We start from the raw sequence: 14,965 nt of genomic DNA, 5'->3' as shown, positions 1-14,965 counted from the left end.
GTTGTTAAGAGGAAATTAAAATCATAGCATCAGTATATTCATCCTGGGCTTTTTTCCCTTTTGATTTTGCCTTCATAGATAGATACTAAAGTACTATTCGGGACTCTACTGCCATGAATTGGCCACCCCACACAGTACATATTCGTTTGCCTGAAAATCTTCTGTGTGCTCTTCTGGACCTGAGGGAATAGGTCTGATTTGTCCAGGTCCCATTTTTCTTCAGTTGGATCCTATTTTTTTCAATATTAGTTTCCACGATAGTAAAGATAAGCAACAAAATATGCATCATCTTTTAGTCACATGAGATCTTTAGTGTCGAAATTGTGCTTTCCAAAAATAGTCTTGATATTCATTAAAAAAAATTCAGTTCCAGTGCTAGCTTCCTTAAACCCCATTAATTTCTGTAATGTGAATTTTATTGTTTCCTTATATTATAAAAGAAATGAGTGGCAGTGTCATACTTCTACTCCATATTAACTCAAGCATAATAAATTTTAAAAGTTCTTTTGCTTTCCTTCTAATCTAGGCAACAGTTGTCTTATTTATGCAAAATTGTTCAGTTTAATGTACTCAGACTTCTCCATTTTACATCTCACAATGCTCTTCACCTCTTGTTTACTCATAAATTCCTCCTCTCTGTAAATCTGATAGGTAATATTTCCCCTGCTCCTCTAATTTGCTTATGATATCTCCTTATAAGTCTGGATCATTTTTCCAGTTTGATCTTATCTTAGCAAATGTTGTAAGACAGTGATGGGCAAACCAGGGCCTGTGGGCCAGATTGGCCCCCTGAAATGTTCTATCCAGCCTCCCAACATTATTTCTAATCTGACAAATACAATGAGTAGGATACAATACAATGAAACTTCAAAAGAGTTGCCTTAGAAACCGACTGACAGATGAGCATTTCCTTTCCTTTGGCCCCCTCTTTTAAAAAGTTTGCCCATCACTGTCGTAAAATATTGGTTTATACCTAGTTTCTGCCTAACAACATTCCTGTTGTCTCAGCCATTTTTATTAAGTGGTGATTTCTATCCCAATAGCCCAGATCTATATTTTTGTCAAATTCAAGGTTATGATCATCTTTTACTACTGTTTTTTGTATGTCTGCCCGCTCCACTGACCTACCTTCCTGTTTCTTAGGCAGTGCCAGATAGCTTTTTTCCCCCTTAAAATTTACTTATTTAATTACTTTAGAATATTTTTCCATGGTTCCATGATTCATGTTCTTTCTCTCCCCTCCTCCCTCCCCCCTCCCATAGCCAATGGGCAATTCCACTGGGTTTTACATGTATCATTGTTCAAAACCTATTTCCATTTTATTAATATTTGCTCTAGGGTGATCGTTTAGAGTCTACATCCCCAATCCTATCCCCATCGAACCACGTGATCAAGCATTTGTTTTCCTTCCGCATTTCTGCTCCCACGGTTCTTCCTCTGGATGCAGATAACATCCTTCCTCATAAGTCCCTCAGAATTGTCCTGGGTCATTGCATGGCTGCTAGTAGAGAATTCCATTGTATTCGACTATAGTGCCAGATAGTTTTGATATTTCCTGCCCTATAATATAGTTTAAAGTCTGGTATTGCTAGAAGTTAAAAGTTTTGTTTCACTTAAAAGGAAAAGATTGTGAATCTATAGGCAGAGCTGAGATGGTTTCCTCTGGAGACTGATCTCTAGTGACCTCTTTTCAGATGCTGTTTTTGCTGGTGCCATGCCTACGATGGCGAGCGTCAAGCTTTCCGCCCTCCGCCCCGTCGTGAATCACCCACATTATGAAGATGCAGGCTTGAGGTCAGTGGTCCAGTTTCATGTTATCCCTCCACAGAGTAACAGAATCTGCGTCTTGTCTCTGGATGCCAGAATCTAAAGGCCTGCAGTGCAGGGGGCTCTGTGGAGCACATTTTTGTTACCTTAATATTTCCTAGAATTAGAATTGCATACGAAGACCCATTGAAGACCCTGATTCCAAGGCTTTTGACACATTCCATCTTCTCACTGTGGTATGTAGGTGAAGCCAAGGCCAGCCCAGGCTGAGCTTTGTCAGAAAGGCTTTGAGTAGGGCCAGGCAGCCACCCCCGTCCCAGAGATGGTCCTCTCTAAGGCAGGGATGCGCTGGGGGCTGCCTTTGCTAAAGGGGGCCTGATGAGGTCAGAGCACTTCTGACCTCTTAAACTAGGTTTCCTCTGAGGCAGCAGGGAGGCAGCCGGGGGAAGAAAGGGCAGCCGTGGTGAGGAAGATGGAAAGCGGACGGAGGATGTTCCGTCTTCCCCAAATACTGCCGCCTAGCAAAAATGGAGTGAACGTGTGAGGGCTGGATTCCTGCCCCATTAAGAACCAGAATGGTCATCGCACAGGAAATACTGCAGTCCAGGCCATTTTCCACAACATGAAACTGCCCTTAATAGCAGCCGCCAAAAGGGAGATGATGACTTGGAAAGGGTGCGGGGGGCTCCCTGAGGAGAGGAGGCTGGAGGACTTCAGGTGGTTGGGAGGGAGGGAAGGATTCATAAAGGCAGAATCAGAACATCCCACCTTCTGTCTCCAGGCCGTTGGTTTGGCCTCTGTGACAGGGCAGAGGGAGGGATGGCCCCTGGGGTCCTGGGAGGGCCTGGCTGAGCCCCTGTAAAGGTGGAGGAGAGCCGAGCCTGGAAGCACCCAAGCAGTGGGAAGACGCAGCAGACGAGGCAGGGACAGAGAAGGGAGCATCTGGCAGGTGCTTAGATTTGGAGGGAGTCTCAGAGGTGGCTGGGCTTCTCCATCTGGGCCAATGAAAGGTGTTATATTGAATCTCTGGGAGCCAGGAGTCCACACTGTGATCGACAGGTGGATCCGCTGGATGTTGGACTGTTCCCAGGGGCCATGTGGACACAGGAGAGGGCAGTTGGCCCAGGGGGGTATAAAACCACCCTGGCAGCCCTGGAAGGGGGGTTCTTTCTTTCCTTGAGACCTGAGATCAGTGGATCCTGGTCTTTTGTGGGATTGAGACTTGCAGACTCATCCTTGCAAGCTCCTCCTGTGTGTTCCTGTAACATCAACAACCTGTACCCAGACCACCATCTCTGATTCTGCTGCCCCATGGTATTAGGAAGTCAATCATCTTAGTTATCCAGGTTTCCCAGGGCCCGGGAGGAATCCGGGAAGTGGGCAGGAGAAGAAGAAGAGGCTGGAAAGGGGTGGATATCTCAAACTGGTTAGGCATATCATCTATAAAGAAGAAGCTGAAACATCTACAGCAGTTTGCCCACTCTGGTGTGGCTGTGGCCAGGCTGGACCAGAGAGAAGCTAACCATCCTAATTCATTTACTTGCCTACAGTTTAGAGAGTCATCATTACCAAATTAATTAGCGCCTCCCAATACCTCTATCCAATCCCATTATCCTTCTTGGTTTAAATACAATCAAAGTTTAAAGTACCTTCCTGAAGTGGTTATTCATAGCTTCTTTGGGAAGAGAGAGATGCAGTCAGATACCAAGGTTACCAAGCTAAAGAGCCCATTATATAATATCAATCAACCCCAGGTGATAAGTCATCCATTGACCTAAAGGATCCTGCCTGGGCACTGTTATAAAGGAGAGAGGTGTCACCCTCTCTCTATACTTCATCTACATACATCTAGTAGAGAGTATTATTATAACAAAGGAGAGACAGGACCCTGGGAAGGGAGGCAGGGAAGCCCAAAGAGCTCCATTCCAATCCTGTTTCACGGTGGGATCTCTGGCTGGTGATGTCCAGGAGGCCTTTGGAGAGGAAGCCCAGAGAAGACCGTGTAGACCAGGGGTTCCCAAACTTTTTTGGCCTACCGCCCCCTTTCCAGAAAAAAGATTACTTAGCCCCCTGGAAATTAATTTTTTTAATTTTAATAGCAATTAATAGGAAAGATAAATGCACCCGTGGCCATCACCGCCTCCCTGGATTGCTGTAGCACCCACCAGGGGGCGGTGGTGCCCACTTTGGGGGTCACTGGTGTAGATGGGGGAATTTTTTGTGTTGAGGCAATCATTGAGCATCCTTGGGGGCATTTATCAAAGAATGAAGGTGTTGCCATTCATAACAATAATAATAACTAGCACTTTTAGGGCAATTTAAGATGTTCAAAGTGCTTTACAAAAATTGTCTTATTTGATTCTCACAATAACTGAGAAGTAATTGCTTTTATTATTGAGAAACTTTTATAACTGAGCACCTGAAGCAGGCTGAATAATCATTATAATCATGAGAAATAATAAGAGCTAGCATGTATATAGTGATTACCACAACTATTATATTATCTAAACTTCACATCAGCCTCATGAGGTAGATGCTGTTCTTATTCCCCATTTTACAATTGAGGAAACAGAGGCCAACAATGTGAAGTGACTTGCCCAGGGTCACACAGCTGGTTTCTGAAGTCAGATTTGAACTCAGGGTCTTCCTGATTCGAGACCCAGTGGTCTGTCCATGCATCTTGTAATCCGTATCATTTAGGGGTAAATTCCTGGAGAGCCTGGGGCGATGCTTATCTTCCTAAAGCCTACTTGGTCTATATACAGAAAACTCCCAGTGACTCTCTCTTCACAAGCTCAGTGTCCTCCCCTTTTTGTTTACGGATAACATACAGACTCTGAGAAATGGCTCTCTCCATAGGAGGTATTCCCAGACACCCAGATCAGTCACCTGGTCCCATAGAAAGAGAACCAGCCTGAGTGCCGCGTCTTCTGACGCGCCGCCTGCCCTCTGGGAAGCCATGGGAGGACCCCTGAGCTGCTCTGCCCACAGACTGCCCAGATACCCCGAGCCGGGAGCTTCTTCTCTCGCTCTCCGCCTTGGTCTGTGCCTGCCGCTGTGGACTCACACATGAGCTGTTCTCCTTATCCATCCTTCTCTGTTCCAGAACCTTTATTTTCTCTGCTTTGCAGAGGACGAGAGGAAAACCAGCATGCATTTCAGCTTATTGATTGGACTTTTTTGACAAGGATGGAGGAAAGGGTTATCTTTTTTTAAAAATATAAATGTAGCTTTTAATTGTTTCTTTAAATTTTTTTAATCTGAAAAACTTTTTGCATGATTAATTATTTTTAAAGGGCAAGAACAAAAATTGTTTACTCAATGTATAGTCGAAAAACAGCGGAAGAAGTGAAGCAGGCATTATTCAAATTAAGAGTGAACTATTACATTCTAGAAGAATCGTGGTGTGTAAGAAGAACCAAGTGAGTATTTAATACAATTACTATCCTAGGTTCATTGAACTGTAAAATGTTCATTTAATCTGTCAATAGTGTTGCATTGCCCAGTGCATTGGCAGCATTATATGTCAAATTCACTTAATATTCTGGGAAAAATTTAAGTAAAGAGGTTCCATTTAGCTAAATTGATTTGCAGTCGGCTTTTAAAAAGTTTATATTTAAAATGTTTTCTACTTTCATAGTATCTGTACTTTTTGTTCTCTAGTATTGGCACAGAGTCCCAAATTTTAAAACGATACTTGTCTTTGATTTTTCTTAACTTTTATTTGGATATGTGTTTGCTCGAGAGAGTCCTTGAAGTTAACAGAAATCAGGAAATATCACTACAATTTTCTCACAGATGATTTTTTAAAGCAGTCCAGGCTGAAAATCTGGCATTTCAATGGGCCACAGAGATGTTTTTTCAAATTCTAGTGTGTTTTCTTAAATATAATATACATATAAATACACACATACACATATGTGTGTTCATATCTATGTGTGCCATAGACACGTATGGATGACAATAGATGTAGGAAATACTTTAGGGTCTCTGAAATAACCCTCTCATTTTACAGATTAGTTAAAATGTCTTTCCTCTAAATCACATAGCACATTTATGCTAGAGATGAGACTAGGTCCTGGGTTTCCTGACTCCCAAATTGTGTGTGTGTGTGTGTGTGTGTGTGTGTGTGTGTGTGTGTGTGTGTAAGTTTTTAACCCGTGCAATCATTTTTTTTTTTTAGGCCTGGTTGCAGCATGCCCGAGATCTGGGATGTGGAAGATCCTTCCAATGCTGGCAAAACTCCTTTATGCAGTCTCTTGGTAAAGGACTCAAGACCTCATTTCCCCACCATATTCCAAAACAGAATTTACAAAGTCTTGGAAGTTATTAAAGAACGATGAATGCTACCTAAACCGCTATAGTGGAAAGAACCACATTAGAAATTGTTGTTTAACCTTTTGCTATTAACTCATATATTAAGATCATTTGAATTTACATCTCAACAGATAATAACTGCTTTTACCTTCCTTTCATAGTTTCTGTTAAAGTCATGCCCTTGAAATTTGCTATGCAAATGATCATCTGCTTACATATCACTTGGACAAATATCTGTCCTACAAAAATAGAGTTTTTAAGGGACTTGCGTGGTACAAGTGGAAGTGGCCAAGTTGTAGCTCCTGAAATGGGGCCAGTTTGAGGGTCTACAGGGCTCTCAGTCCTGCTTCACCTCTTTATCCTGGGGCAATTCCAGTCCTTATCACTCTTTGCTACTAGAAGGTGAACAGGGCAAGAGGAAAATGAGAGAATTCCAGGCTGTGGCTTTGACTGGTGGGCAGGAGCTCTAGTAGAAGGAATTGGTCAAGCATCCAGGAAGGGACCTAACTAGAGCCTTCTAGGATTCCTGTGGATTCCATGATTTTTCTTATGCTCTCTATTTCCCATTGCCACAAGTAGTCCAGAGTTGCCTGCCTTTTATTTCATTCAAATCCCTTTGCTTAGTAACTATGATTTTCCCCTGAGCATTGTCTCATTTAGCCAAAGGTTCCTTAAAATGTTATAACTCATTTCTCTCTCCCTCTTTTAACTTGTTACCTGAATTTTGGTAAGATTTCTCTACTTCTGAGAACTCGCTTATTCCTCGTAATCATGTAAATATTTTTTTTTACCTTTTCAATGTACTAAATATTTTTCATGGTTTTTTAACCATTTTTAAGCTTACTATATTTTTAGTTGCAATAAGGGCAAAAAAAATCTTGAAAGTCTCCAAATATATTCTGTAGTAAAATTTGAACTCTTAAGCTCTTTGACCAGATATGCAGTTTTATTGTAACAATAATATCTGGTGATATTCTTTTAATATCTACACATAATCAAAGTGTCACAACATTTTTTATGAATTTAGACATGTATTAAGAGTTGTGATTTCATCAGTGTGGGAATTACATCCATTGATGCGGATCACCACTCTTTGGTGTTCTCTCACCCTGTGCAATTCTTGATCATGTTCTCGAGCAGTTCTTCCTAAGGAATCTACCCAGTATGTGAAAGCCTTTTTTTTTGGTCTTTTCCTGGGCATGGGTGGGCCATTGTACCTTCTAAACTGTTCATCTGTTACTCTTCATTCAGGTTACATGACCAGCTCTTCTCTCTAGTGTCCTTCATGCCATTTCTCATATAAGTCACTCTGACGGGAGGCTGCCACTTGCTCATGCCCACCATACATCATCTCATTCCCTTCTGACTTGTTGAGAATTTAGTCTGAAGTCATTGAGGTCCCTGATCTGCAAATGTCTAGTGCCACCAGGGGGAAAAAAATTGGTCCTAAGGTGATGGGCTTTTGTGGTGATCAGAAATTTTGGATCAGTGAAAAAACTGCTGTTTCCCTACTGTGGCCCAGGCTAGGCACTTCTTCTGGGTCATTTTCAGGCCCAGAACTTGATTTTAAAAATAGGACAGTGTCCATTGATTCTTTCTCAATATTCAAATGACAGCTTTAAAACCAAAATGACCATTCAGGGCTCATTTTGTCTTGTTAGTGGTACAGGTTTTATGTTTTGTTTTTAAGATACAAAAGTAAAAGAGGGATGACAGGATTATTTTTTTTTTACTATTTTCTCTTATAGAAAATTTGAGTTGGCTTCATTTGGGTTTTTTTACTATAATTTTAATGCAAAGGATGAACAAACAGTATTATTTGCCTTATGATCACAATTCATTTTGAAATGCTGCTTTAAATGAGTTATGCTTAATTTGGAAAGGCTCATTTTTGTAAACTATGACCATCACCTCCTCCCCCCAAAATGATTACCCTTTAAAGACTCTAAATTGTGAGCAAATCATATTTTTGGGAACAAACATCTCCAATTATCCAGTGTTCTCTCCATGAGCCTGAGGCAGTCCAAGCCTGTTGTTGTCCTGGAGGACAACACTGACTTGTCTTTTGGCTTCCCAGGCTCCAAGGTGGTTGACTCATGAACTCCAAGCCTGACTTCAGTGTGATCTCTTGTTGCATTCCTGGGGCTGGTTTTTGGAGTTGCCTTGTCTTCCTCTTCTTCCTCCCAGTGAACAGCTCTCTCAGAACAAAGACGTATCCCAGAACATGGTGAAAGGACCACGCTCATTTCACCAATAACAAACCAAACCAGAGCAAAGCCTCAGACAACTCCACCAACAACTGTTTTTTGGAGGCTGAAGCCTGAAAACCTCCTGGGCCTGGGTCATCAAATAGAAAGCTTTTTGTGCATCCCAGCAGCTCTTGAGGGTGGAGTTTTTGCTTTTTTCCAGTTTTATAATCTGCCAATTGTCTCCAAGTTGTGTTTCCTAGGTGTTTGGTTTGTTTGTTTATATATATATATGTATTGCAAGAGTCCCAATAAAACAAGATTAGGTTAGAATGGGGCAAGAGTAACATCTGAGAAGAAGAGCAAAGGAACTGGGAGGGTTTGAAGAAGCTCTCAGAAACCACACAGAACTGGGAAGAATCGAGGAGAGAGGGGTAGAATGAGAAAAGTCACAGTCCCATTCTCTGTCCTCCTACATGAGGATCTAAGGATGTTGGGCTCTGGGCTTCTCTGCTACTCCCTTTGCCCCCGGGAAGGATTAGTCAGACTGATGTTCTCTCGGCATACGGTATTTCTTTTATGATATCGACCCTGGCTTTTAACACGTTCTGCTTCCAAAAACTTCCTGAATCTTTCTGACTCCATCCTAGACATGCCCAGTGAATTCACATTCAAGACAGGAGATTCTGTGCAAACAACCAGATAAAAACACTATTGTATATACATGGCTCTATACTCTTGAATGGATCTGTATAAGAGAGCCTGTAGCTATTACACCCACTGGCAAAGTTAGTGGTCTGGATGGCTTCAAATATTCACTTTTGTAACAGTATTTGTTGATGTAATTCCACCAGCAACACGAATTCTCTTGTGAGCTCATAGATAGAAGACTAGATTGTTCAATGGTACCTTCAGCGATCACCATATCTAGTGATAGGATACTATCTTTTACTGTAACATAGAGTAGCAGCAGTTCAATATATGATAATAATCAGTGTTAAAGCTCAGTATTTTATGTATTTTTAGGATTTTTAAAGACTTTCTTGCTTCGATGTGAGGATGGGGAAACACAACTGACTAGAACATGTTCTCCTGCTTCACTCCCACCTCCCACTTGGGGTAGCATTATAGAATGAATTAAGCTACTGAAAGGCTGGACAGTGTAGACATAAAATAATGCTGATGAAATCTGAGAGAGAATGAATGGATGTATTAGAAAGGAGGTATCACAGCACTGTATTTTTATGGATTTTATGACAGTTTACATGATTATGTATGTTAAATTTTAAATTGTGAAAACACGTATGTTTCCTAATTTTCGCTTTTGTTTCCATTTTTTTCCTACGGACATTTGGAGGCAGAGCCTCCAGCTTTGGGGGGGGGGGGGTAAGAAGCCCCAGACTTGTGCATGGAACTCTGAAATTGTACATGGTAGGAGAGTAGATAAGGAAAGGAAATGGTGTCCTTTCCTTCTGTGGGAGGGAGGTGGGAGGGATCCTCCTCCTTATCTCTTATTCCTCTGAGGAGGCAGAGAAGGATGGAGGTGCCCCATCTACCTCCCAGAAGTATTTAAGCATGGGGCCCCAAACACATCTCTGACTTGGATGCTTATATCACTTCTCTGGGACCATGCAGAAAAGTATTATTTCCAAAAATCTACTCTTCTTTTAATATTCATGGTGCCTTACTCACTAAACATTTAATGAAAATTTTTCTCTATAGCATTAAAGGGTTAATGCTTAAGTTCACATTCTAGTAGTGGCTCCCCACAACTGTGTCATATCAGGAAACAGGATTTTTAGTGGCTCCTCCCTACCATGTCCTATAAGGAAACATGGGATTTTTTTTAGAGCTAGAAGAAAGTTTAGAGATCACTGAATGTAAAACCCTATTTTACAGATAAGAAACTGAGACCTAGAGAGGTGGTGATTTTACTCCAAGGTGCACAGTTAATGAAATGCAGGGCTGAGAGTTATGCCCAGATCCTCTGAATTGAAGTCCATTATTTCTGCACTACCCTTTTCTAGGCCAGGGTCTTGGGGTCATGTGGAGGTACCTACTACCCTGTGAAACTTGATTGTCCTACATCACTGGGTATAAGGAGTGCTATGTCCTAACCCAGCTCAGCTCCTCAGAGGCAACTCTTTTAACCAAGGAAGAAAGCAAATAGCATTTCATCTGACCTCCAGCAAATAACTCTTCTTCTATTAACAGCTCAGATTAGGCATTCCTGGCCAATTCATACTAAACAGCTCCATTCTCTAATCATTACCCCTCCCCCATGACCTAAGAAGGAGATAAATATTTCTCACTCTTCAAATACCTACATGATACGTCTCACAAATCCAACAAGGTGTAGACCCTGGGCCTGGTGGGTTCATTCCCAGCTCTCTAAGCTTCAGTTGGTTTAGTTCCAGAAGATATTTTCCTCAAGAAACAAATGCCCCAGGGAATTGTTTTAAACTTAACCGAGTAATTATGGGGACTTGATCATATATGTCTGCCCATTTTTTTCAAGAACTCTAGAAATTTTTCAATCATCACTAATCAAATAATGTTGAGAAGACCCTTCCCCATAGCAGAGATTCACCAATACTTTGGCAATAATACTCACAAATGTGTTGTTGTTACTGCTTTGACCCACTGGGTAAAGGAATATGCAATAGGAGTCAACTTCCTATTTTGGCTTTTGAATGAACCATCTGGTGTAGCTTAACCAGGACTAGTCTGAATGTTTTCTGTACACCTGTATGTCCAAGAGATCATTGAAACTAAGGGTCTGAGTCCACGCTGGATATACCCTCACCGGTACAATGTCTGGGCTGCCTACTTCCTCTTTGACCACCAAAACAATTCATAGTCTTTTAAATAGTCTGTCCAGCAGTGGACACTGTCCATGTAGCTACCTGAAAACCAATGCCTTTCCTTCTTTGGGAAAGTTTAGCTGGCCATATGACCCAGTCAGGTATCCATCAGTGTTACTTTATTTCCTTTGTTGTCTCTTTGGGAGCAGGCCACTGTCTCTTAGAGGCAGTTCTTTCCAATCAAGTCAGTAAGCATTTAATAAGCTCCTAATAAATGCCAAGCACTGTGCTAAGCAGTAGGATTACAAAAAAAAGGAAAAAAAAATAGTGTGTGTCCTCGTGGAACTTACAGTCTAATGGGAGAAGACAGCACATGCTTTGTGCAAGCAATATTCATTATGCACAGTAAATTGGAGATCTCAGAGGAGAGGCACAAGCTTTAAGGAGGAATGGGGAAGTCTTCCTGTAGAAGACAGAATTTTCCCTGAGGCTCAAGGGAAGGAAGATAGATAAGCTGGTTGGCCAGATTCCATTGTACCAGCTGCCCATGCAACCCACATTAGATGCTCATCCTCCTCATTCTTTGAGGAAAAGTCCCTTATGGTCCTGTTCAAAGGCATGTGTCATGTTCTACACAGCCGTACTGCTTTATATTCGCCCATTTTCTATACCCAAACTCTTCTCATTTCCCACCCCTGGCTCAAAGTTCTTGTGTTCTCAGAATGCTGTTGCAGGAATAGACTACTTGGATTCCATTCTGTATCCAAAGTGACCCATCAAGTACCTGAAGAAGAGTTTAATCAAAAATATTATTCAAAATTCTACCTCCTACATATATTTTCCTGATTGACCTCTACTACCTATCCTGGACTGGTCCAAAGAGCTTGGTGGCAAATGACATAGACTCCACTACCAGGCAGCAAGCACCCCAAGTCCTTTCTATCGTTGCTCATTTTGGGGGCAATTCATTTTCTCAGTGAGTACCATTGTATTCTGTGTATATGTCCTAATGATGTCACTGTATAAACTGACACGTATGCATTTAAATATCCGGGTATATCTTCCATGATTGAATGAAGAAAATGCATTGATTATGTGCTAAACTCTGAGAAAACAAATAGAAAAATGACATACTCTGTCCTCTTAAGGAACTTACATTCCGACTGGGATGATGACATAAAGGAATGACATATGACAAATGACATAAAGGAATATTTAGATACGAGCCATATGGGAAGCCTCAGAGATCCTTATAATGCCGTAGCAGGGCAGATGACGATTCCATGGGAGACCAGAAAACATGGACAGACCTACTTGAAAGCAAAGCAAGCAAAAGCAGGAGCACATTATATACAGCAACAGAAATAGTGGTTGAAGAATCACCTATGTATGTCCACCTTCAGAGAAAGAAGATCGGATATAACAGAAACATAGCAAGACATAGTTTTAGGTATACATTATTTTTTTTGCTAAATGATGCTTTCCCTAGTACAGGGAAGGGAGGAAGGATGGGAGACCCATGGCAGATTTGATGAAACACACAAAAAAGCAAGTAAGCATAGCAGCAGGACAGAGAGTATGACTTGGTGGTCCTCATCTTATTAGGACTATGCTGCTTATCCAATTAGTGTGAGTGGTCATATTGGCCTTGTGGGCCATGATGATGGGAAGGGGAAAATGGGCCTGAGGTTTAGAATGGATTGGTGGGTTCTGGCTTCCTGTAGGAAGGAATAGGATAGGAAGGGTCTTGGTGGGGCTAGAGTCAGGAATACTTGAGTTCAAAATCTGATCTCAGACACTAGTCGCTGTGTGACCCTGGGCAAATTATTTATCTTCTGTCTCAGATTCCTCATTAGCAAAATGAGCTGGAGAAGGAAATGGCCCACCACTCCAGTACTTTGCCAAGAAAACCCCAAGTGGGATTATGAAGAGTCAAATATGCCTGAAAAATGACCGAACAACAAAAATAATAGTAACATTAATAGAAAGGGGTCAGTGAAGGACTTCCTTCAATACCTGGCCCCATGTGGCCCTTAAATGTCTGCTAGAACCTTGGCCAGATGGGAGTGGAGGGATGTCATCCCTATCCAAACTACATTTTCCAGAAATTCTCTTGCATCCAGTTTGAACCCTGACTGTGGATTTGCCTTTTTCTAGAGGGATTGGATTTGTTCTCCTTGGTCCAGAGAACCAAACTACATCAGAAGCAGGGGTAGAGGTTGCAAAGAGGGCCAATTTTATCTTGGTTTTAGGAAAATCTTCCTGTTAAGAATTGTCTCCAAATGGAATGAGCTGCCTTGGAATATGTTGGACTCCCTACCATTGGAGGTCTTCAAGTCAAAACTGGATGACCGCTTATTAAGAACATTGTAGAGGGGATTGTGATTCGGTTATAAGCTGACCTGGATGGCCATTGAGGCCCTTTCCAAGTGAGTCTTTGGACTATCTTCTGATGGTGCCATCTTTGACTCATATCATTCTAAGGAGATCCTGCTTCTCAAGAAGCTCATTCTTGTTATGGTTACACACATTCACTGATCTTTCTTTCCTTCCTTCTCTGCCCAACATTCTCCTATCTTCCAACCCATTTGACAGGTTTAGATGCTACACTTTCTGCTGAGATTCTCCTTTGTTTCCTCCTTGAAGTTCTTCCACTGTTTTAAGGAGTACTTAACCCTCAATGATAACGTGCTGAGCAGAGATGCACTTTTAAGATGCAGATTAATTTGTACCACAAGCATAGATGCAAACATAAACATCACATAGTCTATGTAGACCATTGAAAAATTTCCTTTGGCCTCCCTATTTGCTTAAATTAGATTTTTTTAGTCTTTTGCCTTTTTCTCACTTCTAAATCTTGTAACTAATGGTTGTGTCTAGCTTCCCTGTCAAAATGCCTGGGGTTTTGTCTTGTGTTCTTTTAATAGGGGATCCTGAGCTACGTTTATTCAATGTATAACTTTCCTTCTGATAATGACCATCACACAACCACCTTCAATGGCAATCATCCTTTTTTTTTTTTTTTCTGTGAAACCCTAAGGGAAGCAGAAGCTGCCTATGTTTCCCTTTGAGTGAGATTTTCCTGTAAGAATTCACTTAAAAGCAAGGTGCTCCCTAATGAAGTCTAATTACATTGGTGGGCTCTCTCCATCAAAGCTTGAATAGGCAGCTTCTTACAGCTAATTTTCTGGCAACTCCAGTTTTTCATGAACATCCCCTAATCTTCCAATTAATTTTTCCCTCCAAAGTCCCTTTTCCCCCTATGACTATTAACTTCTCACAAGAGAAAAATAGCCCGTGATGGTAGCAATCAATTACTTGCGGATCCCCTTGTAAACTTCTAAAACATCCAATTTCTGTGGCCCCCTTCCTTTCCCTGTATAATTGGAGCCTCGTTTTCAGATCTCCCTTCAATAAAGGTTTTGATATGAAAAGATGACACAAGGCCTTTTGGCTTCTATCCCACTCCTTCCTTTTTAAGAGATATACATCTTTGAGTTTAGAATGCAAATATTGGTAGGAGGTTTCTTCATTGAAGACTGAGGCAAGGAATACATTAAGAAGGCAGCTTTCTCCTTTGTATCAAGAAAGTGTTTTGAATGGTATTTTCAAAGTAATAGCTTTTTTACTTAGAGTTTATTCTGAACTCCAACATGAATGACTTGAAATTAGCATAAAGCCTTTGACATGACTTTCAAATCAGTGATAGTAATACAGAGAATTCTGTGTTATCTTAGAATGCTAATTTCAATAGATCACAATACCTTTTAAGTGATTTTTAAGTAGGATTGAGGGCATATGCAAATTTAGTATCTGGGGAAGAACATTTTAATTTGCTAAATTAAGCTCAGATGCATGGATTTACTAACCTCCCAACACAGGCTTTTTGCC

The 14,965-nt window shown here is 41.2% G+C and overlaps 1 protein-coding gene across 1 annotated transcript in view; it reads left to right on the top strand.

The window, feature by feature from the left end:
• DPY19L1 (dpy-19 like C-mannosyltransferase 1) overlaps nt 1-6,111 on the top strand; it is a 97,690-nt gene extending 91,579 nt beyond the window's left edge. Inside the window, exons 20-22 of the mRNA XM_044656797.1 lie at nt 1,695-1,794; nt 5,064-5,189; nt 5,951-6,111. Of these exons, the coding sequence (XP_044512732.1) occupies nt 1,695-1,794; nt 5,064-5,189; nt 5,951-6,110 (386 nt within the window). The 3' untranslated portion in view covers nt 6,111. The remainder of the gene's footprint in view (nt 1-1,694; nt 1,795-5,063; nt 5,190-5,950) is intronic.
• The last annotated feature ends 8,854 nt before the right edge of the window (nt 6,112-14,965 follow it).

Source organism: Gracilinanus agilis, chromosome 1 (assembly GCF_016433145.1).
Source record: "Gracilinanus agilis isolate LMUSP501 chromosome 1, AgileGrace, whole genome shotgun sequence".
Classification (NCBI taxonomy): domain Eukaryota; kingdom Metazoa; phylum Chordata; class Mammalia; order Didelphimorphia; family Didelphidae; genus Gracilinanus; species Gracilinanus agilis.
The sequence above is the reverse complement of the archived record's forward strand: the minus strand, read 5'-3'. Positions and strand labels throughout refer to the sequence as shown.